At 44.5% G+C, this 19,177-nt stretch overlaps 2 protein-coding genes across 2 annotated transcripts in view; one reads left to right on the forward strand and one right to left on the reverse strand.

The window, feature by feature from the left end:
• Window positions 1-5,110, forward strand: part of ZSWIM5 (zinc finger SWIM-type containing 5) — a 148,931-nt gene extending 143,821 nt beyond the window's left edge. Inside the window, exons 12-14 of the mRNA XM_070745770.1 lie at window positions 133-296; window positions 1,188-1,269; window positions 2,534-5,110. Coding sequence (XP_070601871.1) covers window positions 133-296; window positions 1,188-1,269; window positions 2,534-3,396 — 1,109 coding nt within the window. The 3' untranslated portion in view covers window positions 3,397-5,110. The remainder of the gene's footprint in view (window positions 1-132; window positions 297-1,187; window positions 1,270-2,533) is intronic.
• UROD (uroporphyrinogen decarboxylase) overlaps window positions 5,032-19,177 on the reverse strand; it is a 32,445-nt gene continuing 18,299 nt past the window's right edge. Inside the window, exons 5-10 of the mRNA XM_070745771.1 lie at window positions 17,364-17,561; window positions 14,581-14,742; window positions 12,689-12,826; window positions 11,674-11,774; window positions 10,975-11,041; window positions 5,032-6,639 (exon numbers count right to left, since the gene is read on the reverse strand). Coding sequence (XP_070601872.1) covers window positions 6,475-6,639; window positions 10,975-11,041; window positions 11,674-11,774; window positions 12,689-12,826; window positions 14,581-14,742; window positions 17,364-17,561 — 831 coding nt within the window. The 3' untranslated portion in view covers window positions 5,032-6,474. The remainder of the gene's footprint in view (window positions 6,640-10,974; window positions 11,042-11,673; window positions 11,775-12,688; window positions 12,827-14,580; window positions 14,743-17,363; window positions 17,562-19,177) is intronic.

A 19,177-nucleotide genomic window follows, 5' to 3' on the forward strand; every position in this document is an offset into this window, starting at 1 on the left:
CTAGCAGGATATACAAAATAATAATAATATTACTTAAGCTTACTCAGTTTGCGAAGGAAGATATTTACTATTATTTTAGAAAAGTTTATTGTGGACATAACCAACAAATGGATAAACTTTTCTATTCTGTAGGTGACATGCTGCGTCTACGGACTGTCTTAGAAGCAATTCAGAAGAACATCCACTCCTCTTCCTTGATCTTCAAACTGGCTCAGGATGCTTTTAAGATTGCCACACCTGCTGATAGCAATGCTGATTCAACCCTACTTAATGTAGCACTGGAGCTGGGGCTACAAGTAAGGACATTAACAATCATCAGGAAAAATGAATAATTCCCAAATCTTTATAGTAAATTGGAAACCTGCCTTGAAGGTTAATGAAATGTCTATATTAGCCAAAGAAAAGTCTGCTGAATTTTGATCTTAATGCTAATCCCGCTATCTTACAGGATTTCGGGCATACTGGCCATTTAAATCAGCGACCCCCAACCTTGAGCCATGGCCCCGTATCAGGTCATTTGCTTGTGCAAATGGAACTGCATGTGAGCCTGCCACTCTCACAGAACCATCCATTCTCCCGCCGCCACCACTACCCAGCCCACAAAGCCGGAAACATTGGGGACCCCTGATTTGAATAATTAAACAACCACACATTTCTCAACTGAAAAATGGGACATAATGCTTCCCATGTGGCCTCCAATCTAGGCAAATTATGAAGCTAGTAGCCTAGTAGAGGAGAGATAGAAAGGGAGAGACAGAAAGAAGGAGAGAGAAAGAGGGAGAGATACAAAGAGAGTGGGTGAGAGAAAGAGAGAAGAGAGAGAAAGTGAGAGAAAGAGAAAAGGACAGAGAGAAAGAGAGAGAGAGAGAAAGAGGAAGAATAAATATTAAATATTGTATTTGTTCCCATTTTGTTTTTTACTTTAAATAAAGTATGTGCAATGTGCATAGGGATTTGTTCATACGTTTTTTTAATAGTCCGGCCCTCCAACAGTCTGAGGGACAGTGAACTGGGCCCCTGTGTAAAATGTTTGGGGACCCCTGTAGTAGCCAGGCCTGTTAATCTCCAAAATGGGTTGAAGCAATGGAAGTTTTTATGATATGATGATCTGGGGGAATGCAGCCCTTTCTTTGCATAGCACTGGTGGTGGGTGAAAAAGTATATTCTACTTATTTCTACTCTTGCAGGTGATGCGCATGACTTTATCAACATTGAACTGGAGACGGAGGGAAATGGTACGATGGCTGGTGACCTGTGCTACAGAAGTTGGTAGGTATTGTTACAAACCCATACTTAAAATGAAGACTGCCACCTAAAGCTAACTCTAGCCTTTCCCAACATTGGCTTAAGTTGAGATGCTGGGATCCATAATTCCTCAACCAGGAAAGTATGCACCTGTGGTATGTTCTGCACACCCAAAAGATATTAAGATGCTATTGGGCACCAGAGCCAAATGTGGATGACAATTAACATCCAAATTCATGACAAAGATAGGTGATTTCTAATTGAAATACAGTGGTACCTCTACTTACGAACTTAATTCGTTCCGTGACCAGGTTCTTAAGTAGAAAAGTTTGTAAAAAGAAGCAATTTTCCCCATAAGAATCAATGTAAAAGCTAATAATGCATGCAATTGGGGAAACCACAGGGAGGGTGGAGGCCCTGTTTCCTCCCAGGAGATTCCTAGAGAGGTCCCACGGAGGCTTCTCCCCACGTTTTCCGGCCGTTTTCTCCCGGGAGATTCCTAGAGAGGCCCCACGGAGGCTTCTCCCTGGCTTTTCTGGCCGTTTCCTCCCGGGAGACTCCTAAAGGGGCACCATGGAGGCTTCGGAGTCTACGGAAAGGGGCAGCATACAAATCCAATAAATAACAATAACAACAACAACAATAATAATAATAATTATTATTATTATTATTATTATTCTCCCTGGCTTTTCTGGCCCTGTTTTCTCCCGAGTGATTCCTAGAGAGGCACCACGGAGGCTTCTCTCTGGCTTTTCCGGTTACAGTTTCGGAAGCTCGAGTTTATGTGGAGAATGGTTCTTGAGAAGAGGCAAAAAAATCTTGAACACCCAGTTCTTATCTAGAAAAGTTCGTAAGTAGAGGCGTTCTATGGTAGAGGTACCACTGCAGTCTATTTCTCCCGATATTGACTCCCTAGGTAGCCAATATTGAAAGATTTAATTATAAGGAAAAAACCCAAATGAAAATAGGATAAGATATATGACATTTTCCAACTGAATGCAGTAAGTAGCTCAAATTATAGCAATCTTTTCACAATGGAGCTCCAAACATTCATTGTAAAAAAAGAGAGAGCTCATCTCTTACAAGTTAGTGTTAAACTAGACTGCTCCTTTCAAAACAATGAGAGACAAAAATCTAATTGATCCCTAACAGAATTACAGCCTTGGGTGCTATAGGTCCAATCTGATGAAAAATAAAATACAATTATTGCTCAGTTTGCTTACTACCATTGCATGCACTTTGCTAGTTCTTCCTTAATAGCTGAGCAGTTCACGATTCTTTCTTGCAGGTGTTCGGGCCCTGGTCAGCATCTTGCAGAGTTGGTACTCACTCTTCACCCCCACTGAAGCAACTAGCATAGTAGCAGCCACAGTGATGTCCCACAGCACCATCTTGCGCCTCAGCCTGGACTACCCACAGCGAGAAGAGCTGGCTAGCTGTGCTCGCACGCTGGCCTTGCAGTGTGCCATGAAGGATCCGCAAAACTGTGCGCTCTCGGCTCTTACCCTTTGTGAGAAGGACCACATTGCTTTTGAGACTGCTTACCAAATTGTCATAGATGCTGCGCCCACCAGCATGACGTATTCCCAACTCTTCACCATTGCACGGTATATGGAGCACCGCGGGTACCCGTTACGGGCCTTCAAGCTGGCCTCGCTTGGCGTGGCACACCTCAACCTTGCCTATAACCAAGACACACACCCTGCCATCAACGATGTCCTTTGGGCATGTGCGCTTAGCCATTCCCTTGGCAAGAATGAGCTGGCCGCTATTATTCCACTGGTGGTAAAGAGCGTGCACTGCGCCACAGTGCTCTCGGACATTCTGCGCCGCTGCACCATGACGGCGCCAGGCCTTGCTGGCATCCCTGGCCGTAGGAACTCTGGGAAACTGATGTCAACGGACAAAGCACCTTTGCGCCAACTGCTGGATGCTACAATAAACGCTTACATCAATACCACACACTCCCGTCTAACTCACATCAGCCCACGGCATTATGGGGAGTTTATTGAGTTCCTGAGCAAAGCTCGGGAGACTTTCCTGCTTGCTCAGGATGGCCACATTCAGTTTGCGCAGTTCATAGACAACCTTAAGCAGATCTATAAAGGCAAGAAGAAGCTTATGTTGCTCGTGCGAGAACGATTTGGTTGAACGCATTAGGGGGAAAAGGGAAGAAGGAAGCCTGATCATTGTTGGCAGAATCATGCTTCTCAGGCAATGGACTTGTAGTTTTCATCGTAGAAAAATCTCCCAATCCTTTGAGGGACATAACCAAAAGTAGCATGACAGGAAGAGTTTGCTTCCCAATGACCACTTAACCTGCAAACACTTCAGCAATACCAAAAGGCTAACTAGGAAACGGAATACCTCTTTCCCAAACAGCATGGCGGACGGAGGCAGCAAAGCAGCCAACATAGAAGCACATTACTCGGCCTCTTGCGCTGCCGTCTGTGCTCTCACCTGGTGGGTTTTGAAGGCTGCGTCCTGCCATAACTGGCGTCACCATTTAATGCAGCCTTCTCCAACCTGGCACCCTCCAGATTTGCCAGACTTCAAACTATTTGCTTGGCTGGGGAATAGGATGAGTTGACTCCAGAGTAACTGGGGCAAAAAGGGGGGGGGGAGAATAGCCTGGGGGGGCGGTTGGTTTAGTATGTGTGCAAGGGCGTGCATATGAAAATCCTTAATTAAAAAAAAACTAAAGTTAACGGTTCTCAGGGATTGCTTTACTAAAAGTAACAGAAGCATTTATGATACTGTAAATACAATAGTATATGTGTCAATTATTAAATTGTAAAGTTCTAATTATTTATAATTATTCTTTTTGTTTTGTTTTGTTTGGGGATACTTGAAATGTGTTGTGGGCTGGGCTAAGCATTTCCAAACCTGAGGAATAGGAACATTTGTCAGGTTTTACCCCAGCATTGTTGGCAAAAAAGAAAAGAAAAGACAAGTGGGTGGGGTTTGACTAATGGAAAATAAACAAAAGCTCGAGCAGACCTACCCACAACACACAGCCTTGGAAGAGAGGAGACCAAGGTGGCAACTGCAAAGCCAGACACACCTCAGCATTTTAAGGCCATCAGGGTGGACTTGACCCACTGGCTATAAGCCCAGCACACTACTTGATTCTGCTAACTTCATACCTTGGTTCCAAATATGGGATCCCGCACGACCCCAGGAAGCTGGAACAAAAAACTGTGAGGCCAGTTGAGCCCATAGTGTAAAATGCTCTATTTTTTGGCCTTTCTCCAAATGCAAACGGATTGATTTGTGCAAGAGTTGCATTACTCTGTGAATCTAGAAAGGGTTCTATTTTTATTTTCTTGGTCATTTGAGGAGCCAGGAGCAAAAGCAATTAGTCTGCATACGTGTCTTTATTTTGAATTTCATTTCAAAACGACTGTCTTTGCTGGCCTCTGCTTAGGTTGGTGCCTTCTCGAGGACAGCTTTCTGCCATAGTTTCTGCTACTGTTATCTCTTACTACTGCTTTGCATTCATCTGAATGTTTATTCTGTCCAATGAAATGGGAGTGTAGCAGGAGCCAAATAGTTTCCCCCCCTTTTTCTAAATGTCTTTGTGTTGCCCTGTTCCAGTGCATCTTAGTTCTAAAAGGGGCAGGGAGGGAATGAATGGGGCAGGGATTAAGATGAAGCGTAGTTTAGGAAATGTGGATTAAAATTACATACTGACTCCAATTTTGTTTGTTTTAAAAAAAATATCCTGAGAAACTGGTTCCAAGACCAGACAAGCCCTACTTCACCCAGTATTTGTTGCCATAAAAGTATCATTCTTCTGTCTCTTTATTTTGTATGTACAACTTCTTGAACTGATGTTTAATAAAAAAAAAAAAGGAAGACTTCATTGTATCACTCCAACCTTGGCCTTTTTGATATCAGTCCATTAACGCTGCCAGTCGAAAATCATAAAAAGGATAGCCATTCATAGGCAATTTGTGCTGCTACTGAGATGGGACTAGAAAGAGGTCATGGTTCTATGTAAGTGGAAGAGTGGGGGGAATATAGTTCTTCCTTTTTTGGTATAAACAATATAAGTTGCACATAAGTTAAATGGGACCAATTAACCCAGTGATGGAGAACCTATGGCATGGGTGCCACAGGTGGCACGCGGAGCCATATCTGCTGGCACACAAGCTATTGCCCTAGCTCAGCTCCAATGTGCATGTGGGTGCTGGCCAGCTGATTTTTGGCTCACACAGAGGCTCTGGGAGGGTGTTTTTGGCTTCCATAGAGCCTCCAATGCGATGGGGGAAGGCATTTTTACCCTGCCTCAGCTCCAGGGAAGTCTTTGGAGCCTGGGGAGGGCGAAACACGAGCCTATTGGGCCCACCAGAAGTTTGGAGCCTGGGGAGGGCGAAACACGAGCCTACTGGGCCCACCAGAAGTTTGGAGCCTGGGAAGGGCGAAACACGAGCCTACTGGGCCCACCAGAAGTTTGGAGCCTGGGGAGGGCGAAACATGAGCCTACTAGGTCCAGCAGAAATTGGGAAACAGGCTATTTCCGGCCTCGAGAGGGCCTCCAGGGCGTGGGGGAAACTGTTTCACCCTTTCCATGCATTGAATTGTGGGTGTGGGCACTCGCGAATGTGCAATAGCACGCGCCCACACTCTTTCAGCACCCGAGGGGAAAAAAGGTTCGCCATCACTGAATTAACCCGTCCAAGGACACAGGATACTTAACCTGCAGAAGCAGACCATTCAGGCATACGCATGAGGCATCTCTCTTCCTTCTCAGATGTTTTCAACTTCTGACCACATCAACAGCAACACTCTTGCGGCACTTCTGAATATTAAAAGCAACCCAAATAATTTTATAAAAATTGTTGCTGCAAGAAACAGACGGGTAGGAAGCAAGACAAGACAGCCAAATCCTGTACTGAAGGGCAGGCAAAATTCAATGATGATAAAAGATGTTCACTGATTGTCGGAGGCACTCAGATTAGTTTTTGCAGGAGCAATTTGGGAGCAAACAGTACACAGTTGGAGCAATAGGTGTTTCATAATGAGTCCATTTTCTACGGTAGAGACTGAGAAGAAGATAATGTATATGGGAAAAACCTGGGATTTTTTGCCAGTTCGTGCCGTAGCCTTTGTAGCTAATTATCCCGAGATCCTTTCCAGGATGTTACCTCTCAATAACAGTTACATTTGCTTAGCAGAAGATCCTTTTCTTTTCGTTTCGCTGAAGGATTCTTTTCTCCGAATCTCTTAAGAACATTTGTTCAGATTGCAAGAATGCATGTGTACAGCATCCACAAAAGCCCCTACGTGTTCTGGATCGATGTCAGGATAGAGGCCGTGGCCCAAATTGGCAATGTAACGCTGGGAGCCAAAGCCTTCCAACATCCTTTTTACCAGCTCCCCAATCTTCTCCTGCGGAAAAGTGAAAAATGATTAAGCAGACCAGACAGCAATAGGAATGGCCCTTAGACTTCTATATCACTCCATAGTGCTTTACAGCCCTCTCTAAGCAGTTTACAGTCAATAAATTTTCCCCAACAATCTGGGTCCTCATTTTACCACCCTCAGAAGGTTGAAGGCTGAGTCAACTTCAAGCACCTTGAGGATCGAACTTCAGACTATGGGCAGAGTCAGTTTGCAATACGGTATTCTAAGCACTGTACCACCTCAGCTCTTTTACCATCACAGGTTCAATCTTCAAAACTATTGGGGAGCTGGGTAGACATAGCCTAGCACAATTCCTTTGCTCTATAGAATGGTGTTCTGGTTTCTGGTAGAAGTTTAGTAATTACAAATAACTCTCATTAAATGCATCATTTCATGCATAAAGCAACTCCCGTTTATTTCTCTGCTCTCCTGTATTTTCAATACATTCCAGACATCACTTGGTCCGTTAGCTCTCTCTTAGCCGCATTTCTCACATTCCTTTTCCTGCTTCACTTAGACAAGATTTATTTCCTAACTACATAGCTTTAAAAAAGACAGCAGCACTGACTGAATACAATACAAAATACTTGGCTTACTTTAGCATGGCGAAAACACCTCCATGTTTCTTTTCAGCAACGTTGAAGACTCCACCCTTCTTCTCCACTAGCCCCCTGACGTGCCAAATACCTCACTACAATATTTAACCCATTCCTCTCCTTAATATCTTCTTCCAGACCTTTGCTCTCTACGTTTCTGAATCCTTCTGAATTTAGGATTAACCCAGCGCGCGTCTGATTCTCCCTCACTAGATCCTGAACTCATAGCCCCATCCTGTGGCTGGCCTCCCACCTGTTCTACTACCTGTAACCCCGGGCCCCCCACTACTTCATAAACACTATCTGAATCTGAGTCCTCAATATCTTCATCCTCCTCCAACTGATCAAGAGTATGTTCAACAAATGGAATGGAATTTTATTGGCCAAGTGTGATTGTCTTGGTGCATATGCTCTCAGTGTATATACAAGATGCGTTTGTCAAGAATCATAATGATAAGAATAATGATAAGAATAACAGAAAATAAAGAAACCATTTGAGAACATTTCACCAAGGCAGGCATTGTCAGTGCCATCTTGAAGATTTTTGCTTAGCTTGCTATGACATCAGACAAACAAGTGGTTAGAGATGAGTGTAATTTATGACCAATCCATGCTTAGAAGCAAACTGGAGTTAGAGATAGCCACATTTTGCTCATACTGTAAAATTCTGAATGAGTTACATAAGTGGGGTGGGTGGGTAGAAGCAGCGTCTTAAAACCAACTTTGGTTGTTTCCCTAACAAAAGCATGGTTTGAAGTAATTGACTGGTCACTTGGTCCATAGCACAGGAAAACAGATTTTAAAAATAAAAGCATCCCCAAACCCCTAATCAAGAGGGGTGGAGCTTCTGAAGTCAGCTAGCAAGTCCCATCGCAATATTCCTTAGGAGCTAAGAGGGATAAAAACTCTTTCCATAAAGGGCCGGGGGGGGGGGGGCAGGGGAGGATTATTCACATTTCTAGAGATTTTTTTTTTTCAGGATCCAATCTGGGTTGATCATGGGGACCAGAAGTTTTGTCTTCCAAGTTTTCAAACAAGCCCATCTTCAGGAAACTCCTCTCTTCTTTTCCTTTGTCACTAAGAAGTTTTTTCCCTCCCACTCTCTGTTGTGGTTGGCTCTGGCCCAGCTCCTGCCCCAGGGAATGGGGAGGTGGATGCAGGGGAAACTTCAACATGTCACAGGCCTGTGTTATTGCCGACAGAATCAGTTCAGAGTTTAGTTTCCTCGGACAAAGAAGAAGGTGGGAGTGACTCGGCAGAGGAGGGCTTGGCACACAGCCCAGGCAGTCAATCTTCCTTATCTTCTATAGCTTCAGATGATGACGTTTTGGACCCACGCAAGCACAGAATTATGCGTAGAAGAGACCAAATAAGAACATATTACAGGAAATAAGGGAGGCCACCTGTGTTTGGGTGGGGCTCCAGTAATTAGGGCTGCTGCTGACACGGAGCTGGGCCCAGGAGATTACCAACGCTTCCTTGGGGAGGGGAGTTTTTCCATCACTCTATAAAGAAGCGCTTGTGCGCCCCCTCCTCAAGAAGCCCTCCCTGGACCCAGCCGTACTTAACAACTATCGTCCAGTCTCCAACCTTCCCTTTATGGGGAGGGTTGTCGAGAAGGTGGTGGCACTCCAGCTCCAGCGGTCCTTGGAAGAAGCCGATTATCTAGGTCCCCAGCAGTCGGGTTTCAGGCCCAGCTACAGCACGGAAACGGCTTTGGTCGCGTTGATGGATGATCTCTGGCGGGCCCGGGACAGGGGCTTGTCCTCTGTCCTGGTGCTTCTTGACCTCTCAGCGGCTTTCGATACCATCGACCATGGTATCCTTCTGCGCCGACTGGAGGGGTTGGGAGTGGGAGGCACTGTTATCCAGTGGTTCTCCTCCTACCTCTCCGGTCGGTCGCAGTCGGTGTTAGTGGGGGGTCAGAGGTTGACCTCTAGGTTTCTCCCTTGTGGGGTACCTCAGGGGTCGGTCCTCTCCCCCCTGCTATTTAATATCTACATGAAACCGCTGGGTGAGATCATCCAAGGGCATGGGGTGAGGTATCATCAATATGCGGATGATACCCAGTTGTACATCTCCACCCCATGTCCAGTCAGCGAAGCAGTGGAAGTGATGTGCCGGTGCCTGGAGGCTGTTGGGGCCTGGATGGGTGTCAACAAACTCAAACTCAATCCAGACAAGACGGAGTGGCTGTGGGTGTTGCCTCCCAAGGACAATTCCATCTGTCCGTCCATTACCCTGGGGGGGGAACTACTGACCCCCTCAGAGAGGGTGCGCAACTTGGGCGTCCTCCTCGACCCACAGCTGACATTGGAACATCATCTTTCGGCTGTGGCGAGGAGGGCGTTTGCCGAGGTTCGCCTGGTGCACCAGTTGCGGCCCTATTTGGACAGGGAGTCATTGCTCACAGTCACTCATGCCCTTATCACCTCGAGGTTCGATTACTGCAACGCTCTCTACATGGGGCTACCTTTGAAAAGTGTTCGGAAACTTCAGATCGTGCAGAACGCAGCCGCGAGAGCTATCGTGGGGCTTCCTAGATTCGCCCACGTTTCTACAACACTCCGTGGCTTGCATTGGCTGCCGATCAGTTTCCGGTCACAATTCAAAGTGTTGGTCATGACCTTTAAAGCCCTACATGGCATTGGACCAGAATACCTCCGGAACCGCCTACTACCGCACGAATCCCAGCGGCCGATAAGGTCCCACAGAGTTGGCCTTCTCCGGGTCCCGTCAACTAAACAATGTCATCTGGCGGGCCCCAGGGGAAGAGCCTTCTCTGTGGCGGCCCCGGCCCTCTGGAATCAACTCCCCCCGGAGATTAGAACTGCTCCCACCCTCCTCGTCTTCCGTAAACTACTTAAGACCCATCTATACCGCCAGGCATGGGGGATTTGAGACACCTTTCTCCCAAGCTTATTATAATTTATGTTTGGTATGTATGTGCTGTTTGGTTTTTAATTGATAGGGTTTTTTAGTTTTTTCTTAATATTAGATTTGTGCCTGTACAATATTGTTTTATCGCTTGTTGTGAGCCGCCCCGAGTGTTCGGAGAGGGGCGGCATACAAATCTAATAAATTATTATTATTATTATTATTATTATTATTATTATTATTATTATTATTATTATTATGTGGGTTTGGCCGTTATGGAAGAATATCTGATCGGAGTTCGTCAGGAATCTTGTGTTGCTGGACTTTGTTGCTTTTTCACGCCTTTGAAACCAAAGCAGAGCAACGTGTGTGTGTGTCTCACTTCGTTGGAAGAAGAAGGGATGTGAAGTTTCTTCACAGCTGTTAGCTAAGTACTTAATGACTGCTTAAGGGAAATTGTACAGACTACTCGGTTGCTTTGGGAAGAGTGCTCCTTGCAATACAAAAAGAGTGCTTTGTTTATTTTGAATTTTGTGATAAAGAACATTGTTTTGAATTTTCAAACGTGTGTGTGTCTGAAATTTGTACCCTTGAATTTTCAGGAGGCTCCTATCAGAGAGCCCGGCAGAATACTCTCCAGAAGGGACTAAGGTAAAATTGTCTGCAAGGGAATCTCTTCCCCCACCTTTTAATAAATACCTTACAGATAATTTTTCTTCCTTTCTCCAGCAAAACCCATTCAAGTTCCACAGAACTCAGGTAGAAAACAAATGAATTTATATAAGAAGCCACTGGCTGCAGAAGTAAGTATAACCTGATTGTTACAAATTAATATGTGTTACCTTACCTTGGGTGCATATAGAGCACACGGATCCAAATTCCCTTGTAAGGTAACATTTCTTCCTGTCCGTTTGCTGAATCGAGGAAAGAAAATATGAAAAGTGTACTAAAGGCACTTATCCAAGATGAAATTGCTTGTTGGACTTCATTGGCTCAGCATGCTTAATATAACTCCTAAATAAAAGACAAGCTATCCATCCATCCATCCATCTGTCCATCCATTCGTCCATCCATCCATCCATCCATCCATCCATCCATCCATCCATCCATCCATCCATCCAACTCTCCAACTAAAATGTTGAAGCAGAAGAAAGAAGTTACCTACAAAAGCAAGACTTAGGTAGCTGAGTGAAAACAGAAAATTACTAATTTCCCTCTACAGTACCTTATTTTTTTATCACTAATAAAAAACAAGGTACCAATTTATTTCTGATTTTGTAAAGAAAGAGCAATAGAACATTCTGTCCTATCTGTTACACTGCATCAGCCTAACCTGTCCTAGGAAAACCATCTCCACACAAGGGTAATATTTCATGCACACTGATTAGTATCTTTACTTAGTCTTAGCTTCAGCCACCATCCCTTTATTTTTCAAGTATCATATGTGAAAGGGATTTAACTTTTATGACAAGCTACTCTATTATTGCAAAATTGAAAGAGATGACACCCATACAGAGTTCCCAAGGGAATATAACCCATTTCTCACCGAGCTTCTTGAGGACATAGGGTCCAGTCCAGGCTGACCACATCGTACCCAGATTGTGCCAAATCCTCCAGTGCATAGTGGGCATCCTTAGCAAAGATGATCTAGTGGATGGAGAGGCGAGGAGGAGAAGATAGAAAACAATTAGGATTATGTGGACAGGGTTACAAATGCTTGGTAACATATTTTGCACAAAGAAAAGTTATATTATGTCGTGGCTTAAAAATTATGCATAGTGACATGTTTATTTTAATATTTTCCTTTTTCCTCCCTAGTTGGGCATTAGGGGATGAAAAAGACGCTTCTACTTCTATAGAAGTAATGGAAGTCCAAACCTATTGTCCACCACCTGATTATGGAAACTCTGCACTATAAAACTAATCTTTGAAATGCCACCTGTACTCCCAGTTATGATATGAGGGAAGGAGGGAAACTGTTTTCTACTTTAACATCCAAATTCTTTCATTTAGAAATGCATGTTTCTATACTAAAATATGAAGTCCTTCATATTTTTATACTGTTTTGATAAGTCAGGAAAAAGTTCTGACAAAGGAGACTAAAGGAATAGAAAAAAGAGAATAAAGTTTATTTATTTATAGTTATAAAGTTTATTTATTTAAAGTTTATTCTCTTTCATTGGCTACTAATTCAGGATAGCTATGAACTTTCTGGCAATAGCAGAGGCTACAAAGTTTTGGTATCAGTTGCTGGAATCCATAACTGATTGTACTCCTATTTGCAAGTACTCTATAGCTATCTGAATGTTGGATTACATAGGTCTTTAGTCTAATCCAGGTCTTTTTACCGGCATCTATCTTTTTCTCTGTTCTACCTTTATATTTTCTAGAAAATGTCTGTTAATGGTCTTTCAATCGTTAAAAAAAATATATATGATAGGTGAAATGAGATTCAGGATCTACTAAAATGTGATATTTGTCTTTAAAAGAAAACAATGTCGCTGTAAATTCTGGGTAAATAATTCAGGAAAAAGGCAGAAGGAAACAGTCCCATCTGTTACCATTGGCACTTCAGGTAGAGCATTTTCTTGTAGCTTATTCTTCACACCTTTGGCAATGGACCGAATGAATGGGAGGGCAAACTCTGCAAACTGGACTGGCCCCAGAAATCCTGCATGGGACTCAAAAACCTGCAGAGCCTGGCAAAAAAGACAAGCAGAGGACAGACCAGAATTACTTCCCTCTCTCCATTCACTTATCTGGAAGACCCTCCCCACTGTACAAGGCATCCACTCCATTCTGTCCTGACATATAGATATCATTCTAGGGTTCTTCAACTGGAACAAATCTAAGTTTCAATTGCCTTTGGCTGCACCAGAATGTATTTAGGAAAAAATTACACCGGAAAATCCTCAGGTAGTATTGTCCATTGTTTTTGTCTCTGTAGAAGGTTTTGTTCCAGAATTAGATTATCACGTGGTAGCTGCAGTTTTTAACCCTATTCTCAAGTGAAAGAATACAGAAGACAAGACAGTAGATCCTATATACAGTGATCCCTCGAGTTTCGCGATCTCGATCATCGCGAAACGCTATATCGCGATTTTTCAGAAAATATTAATTAAAAAATACTCCACTCTTCTCTCTCTCTCTTTCTTCCTCTCTCTCACTCTCTTCCTTCCTTTCTCATCTCTTTCTTTCTTTCCTTCTCTCTCTTTCTCTATCTCTCCCCCTCTTGCTCTCCCTCTTTTTCTCACTTTCCCTTTCTCGTGCACCGAGCGGCGGGCAGGCGGGCAGGCAGACAAGCGGCGGGCGGACAAGCGGCGGGCAGGCGGGCAGGCAGGCGGCGGACAAGCAGCGGGCGTGGCAGCAGCGAGGAGCCGAAGATCGGGGTTTCCCCTTTGCGTGGGCGGCGGGGAAACCCCAATCTTCGGCTCCTTGCTGCTGCGGCGCTGCCGAGCAGATCAGCTGCTGGGCGGCGGAAGGAACCTTCCCTGGGCCAGGTGCGGAAGTAAAAACACCATCTGCGCATGTGCGGCCATGGAAAAAAGGGCGCGCATGCGCAGATGGTGTTTTTACTTCCGCACCACTATATTGCGAAAAATCGAGTATCGCGAGGGGTCTTGGAACGTAACCCTCGCGATACTCGAGGGATCACTGTATTTGGTATAAAAAAGAATGAGGGCTCTATGGAACCAACTTCCCCCGGATATCTGTACTATTCCCACCTTGCTGGCCTTTCGCAAAGCCTCAAAGACCTGGCTTTGCCGACAGGCCTGGGGGCCATAAATTCACAGCTTGATAACCAACCGTAAGAATGGTGCGCATGTGCCAAAATGTTGGTTATGACCTATAAAGCCCTTCGTGGCATCGGACCAGAATATCTCCAGGACCGCCTTCTGCCGCACGAATCCCAGCGACCAGTTAGGTCCCACAGAGTTGGCCTTCTCCAGGTCCCGTCGACTAAAGAATGTCCTTTGGTGGGTCCCAGGGGAAGAGCCTTCTCTGTGGCGGCCCCAACCCTCTGGAACCAGCTCCCCCCTGACATTAGAACTGCCCCCACCCTCCTTGCCTTTCGCAAACTCCTTAAAACCCACCTCTATCGTCATGCATGGGGAAATTGATTTCCCTGGGCCGTTTCCACTTTATGTATGGTTTGTATGAGATGTATGATTATTTTTATATTAAGTGTTTTAAATTATTTTAATCATTGGATTTGTACTGTTTTGTTGTTGTGAGCCACTCCAAGTCTTCGGAGAGGGGCGGCATACAAATCTAATTAATAATAATAATAATAATAATAATAATAATAATAATAATAATAATAATGAGGAGGAGGAGGAGGAGGAAAGAAGAAGAAGAAGAAGAAGAGGAAGAGGAAGAAGAAGAACCAGTCTACTGAAGGAACTGTGATGCCTACAAACCTAGAGACAGAGGTTGTTCAGGGTCCACTCACCTGAGCACCTGCAGCCACCTGCCTCACCAGATATTCCACAATAACGTCAGTCAATAAAGTGAGCAGCTGACAGCTGGCCTCAGGATGTCGGTAGAGCCACGCCTTGGCTTTGGACATTGTCTTGGAACCACCACCTTCAATCATATAGGACATCAGAGTCCACTAGGAATGAGAGTGAGCAGAAAGGAAAAATACATAGGAATAACAAAAGTCTACTTCCAAAACTAGGCCATCTCGTGAACCTTGCGGAAACAGTGCTCAGTTCTACTACAAACAGATTACCTCAGGGGCGTCAAACTTGATTTCATTGGGGGGCGCATCAGGGTTGTGTTTGACCTCAGGAGGCCAGGATGAGCATAGCCAGGTGGGCGTGGCCAGCTTGATATCAATCATGTCGCAGGTGCCTGTGGCGGCCCAAGCACTCTGCCAGTGAAAATGGCCTCCCAATTGATCTCTGTTTTTGGCTGTTACAGCCTTCTGCAACCCTCTGCCAGCGAAAACAGAGCTCAGGAGGGCCACGAGCAGCCCTCCTGCATTCCATTTTTGCTGGCAGAGGCACCATGGGCCTGGTCCTTTGCGGTTTCCATGATGGACCTACGGCCCAGGTCTAAGCACCCCACAGGCTGGATCTGGTCCATGGGTCCTGAGTTTGACACCTTTGAATTACAGTGATACCTCGTCTTACAAACCCCTCGTCATACAAACTTTTCGAGATACAAACCCGGGGTTTAATATTTTTTTGCCTTTTCTTCCAAACTATTTTCACCTTACAAACCCAAGCCGCCGCCACTGGGATGCCCCGCCTCCGGACTTCTGTTGCCAGTGAAGCACCCATTTTTGTGCTGCTGGGATTCCCCTGAGGCTCCCCTCCATGGGAAACACCACCTCCAGACTTCCGTGTTTTTGCGATGCTGCAATTTCTCTGAGGCTCCCCTCGCTGGGAAACCTACCCTCCGGACTTCTGTTGCCAGCGAAGCACCCGTTTTTGTGCTGCTGGGATTCCCCTGAGGCTCCCCTCCATGGGAAACACCACCTCCAGACTTCCGTGTTTTTGCGATGCTGCAATTTCTCTGAGGCTCCCCTCGCTGGGAAACCCACCCTCCGGACTTCCGTTGCCAGCGAAGCACCCGTTTTTGCGCTGCTGGGATTCCCCTGCAGCATCGCAAAAACACAGAAGTCTGGAGGTGGTGTTTCCCAATGAGGGAAGTCTTACAAACTTTTCACCTTACAAACCTCGTCCCGGAAACAATTAAGTTCGTAAGATGAGGTATCACTGTATAAGGTTGGCATTACACTATGCTCTTCCTTGAAACTACAGTAGAGTCTTGATTATCCATTCTTCGGTCATCCGACATTCTAGATTATCCGACGTCGCGGCTGAAATTACTGATGAAGAAATTGTTGTTATTGTCAATAGCGATGGCAACGAAATAGAAATTGATGAGCAAGCATCATCCCTTGAACTTCTCGCATGGCTATGGGGTTAGAGCTCTAGAAATCGCAATGAAGTACATTGAGCAACAAGAAGAAGCTACGGGGGTCGATATTACAATGCTGCATAGATGGCGAGACTTGGCTGCGAAGAAACGGCAATCGTCGGGAAAGTAGAAAAGGATCACTGATTTCTTTAAATTTTGAGAGGACTGGACTGTTTATACATTACAATGTTGTTACTGTAACATTACTGCAATAAAACCTCAATACGTTTGCAATTCAAAGTGATTTCAATGCTTTTCTTAGACCCTCCGGATTATCCAACATTTTTGGCTAGCCAACTATCATGTTGGATAATCGAGACTCTACTGCAGGGGTCCCCAAACTTTTTATACAGGGAGCCAGTTCACTGTCCCTCGGACTGTTGGAGGGCCGGACAATTAAAAAAAACTATGAACAAATCACTATGCACACTGCACATACCTTATTTTAAAGAAAAAACAAAATGGGAATGTACTATTTAGAGGGGGGGAAGAAGTCTGAAATTCATATATGTTTATGTTTTGTTTTTAATTTTCTTTTGTTAACATCTGATTATAGGTTTTCTTGGCTTATAGAAAAATGTATAAAGAAAGAAGGAAGCACTTTGGCATAATGGTTAATAAGTTAGAAATATAATTGGTGTTGCACTTTTTGAAGGAACATTAAGGAGGAAATTTAATTAAAAGAAAATGAATGTAACTGGATGACAAAATTAGAAAAAAAAACTTTTGCAACTTTTTTGATGATTGATATTAGTTACTAACAAAATACCGCATTTTATTCATAGAAAATTAGATGGAACACGGGTGTCACTCACCCGCGGGCCGGATAAATGGCCTCAGCGGGGCCAATGCGGCGCGTGGGCCGTAGTTTGGGGACCACTGCTCTACTGTATATCACTTTGTTTATTTGGGAGAGTTACACCCAATATAGTAGCTTGTGATACAATTAGTTTTCATGTCCAACTAAGTCTTTTGGGATGAAATGCAATAGATAAAATAACTTGTCACAAAGTAAAACTGGTAGATCTTTCTGGAGTAGATGGTTAGCTAGTCAAGAGATCAATGTATTAAGTTAATGGCTGAGGAGCAAGAATATAAAAGGTCAAGCTGAAAGTAATTAAGAACCAAGACATTTTCTCCTTCCTAAATGATTTGTCAAATGCTGCTGCCAAAGACTGAGAACCCTCCTGGTTTCCAATAACAACATAGAAATCTAGCACGTTTTTATGCTACCCAATAGAAGAACATAGAGCTGCAAACAGGGATTTCTTGTAAGGTTATAGGTTTCCAAATAACTGAACTCACTGGGGCACCAGAGAAGCCGATCAGAGGCACCTTCCCTTCCAATCTGTTCCGTGTTAGTGTGATAGCCTGGAAAACATAGCCCAGTTCTGTTGCCACATCAACCTTCTGCTGAAGCTTCAGTAGGTCCTCGACTTCCTTTAGTGGTTCTGGAAACGAGGGCCCTTTCCCTGGTACCATCACCACTTCCATGCCCAGTGCCTGAAAGAGACAAATCAATGTGGGATAGAACTAAACATTAATTGGAAGAATTAATTATAGATAAGATATATACATGCGTGGAGATGGACGAACTCACTAACTCAATTAAGGGAAACAAAATCACAGAATCAAAACGAACATGGCAAAAATGGCATGAATGGGTTCAAAAGAGAATATAGAAACAATATAATACGAAGCAACAGTACAATGGAAATAATCTACAGCTACCTTGTAAAAAGTTTTATTTACCAGTTATCGAATATAATAAATGTTAGAATATAAAAGTATGAAATATAATGTATATAATGGAATATAACAGGTAAAAATTTATTATAAGAATTTTAAAAGAGATGGTTTATAATCTGTAAAACAGAATAATGTGTGATTTGAACTATATGTGAAAACTCAATAAAGAAATTTATAAACAAGGGGGGAAAAAGAACTAAACATTAATTGGATAATCACAAAAGAATTAGCAACACTAGTTAAATATGGGGAATAGGCGTTGATTGCTTACCTGAACGCCTCTTCTCGTACGGTGAGCGGGTACAGCAGTCACATGGGTTGCTCATGTCCAATCCGGTGGAACTGAGCCTAGTATTAAAAAAGCTTGCCGGATCCGCCCCTTCCCCAGAATTCGCGAATCCATAGACTAGGCTCAGTTGTGAAGCTCTGTAGTGTTCAACTCTCATTGTTAGAGGAAGAAAGATATAGAAAGGTAAAGAAGACACATACAAGGGCGGGAAGTGACTGCTGTACCCGCTCACCGTACGAGAAGAGGCGTTCAGGTAAGCAATCAACGCCTATTCTCCGTACTGAAGGAGCGGGTCCAGCAGTCACATGGGACATACCCAATAGATGGTCCCTAGGGTGGGATTAGCTTGCTATCGTGTGAGATAACGGATTGGAGTACCCTTCTGCCGAAGGCAGCGTCCGCTGAAGCGTAAGAATCAATCTTGTAGTGCCTGATGAAGGAATTTGGCGAGGCCCAAGTGGCTGCTTTGCAGACCTCCTCCAACGGGGCTTGAGTCGCCCAAGCGGCCGAGGTGGCTGCGCTCCTGGTGGAATGCGCTGTGATGTTCCTTGGAACTGAGAGGGAGGCCGACTCATAGGCCTTAGATATAGTCCCTCTGATCCAACGGCCTATTACTGTTGAAGACACTTTGGCCCCCATGACTCTGGGATGATAGGCTACAAAAAGTGCTTCTGACCTCCGAAAGGGTCCTGTGCGTTGGATATAGATTCTCAGCGCTCTGGTGAGATCCAGGGTGTGCCATCTAATTGCCAAGGGATGGTCTCGTTGGAGGCAGAAGGAAGGTAGGACAATATCCTGAGATCTGTGGAACATGGAACTGACCTTGGGTAAGAAGGTGGGGTCCAGTCGCAAGACTACCTTGTCCTGATGGAATTGACAAAGGTCCTGCCTGATTGAGAGGGCAGCCAGCTCCGAAATGCGTCGGGCAGAGGTAATAGCCACCAGGAATGCTACCTTAAAGGATAGGTACCTGAGGGACGCCGATTTTAGGGGTTCGTATGGTGCCTGCGTGAGGGAATGGAGAACCCGTGGCAAATCCCAGGATGGATACCTGTGGACCTTGGAAGGTCTGAGGTTGGCT

The sequence above is a fragment of the Erythrolamprus reginae genome, chromosome 3 (genome assembly GCF_031021105.1).
Source record: "Erythrolamprus reginae isolate rEryReg1 chromosome 3, rEryReg1.hap1, whole genome shotgun sequence".
Taxonomy (NCBI): domain Eukaryota; kingdom Metazoa; phylum Chordata; class Lepidosauria; order Squamata; family Dipsadidae; genus Erythrolamprus; species Erythrolamprus reginae.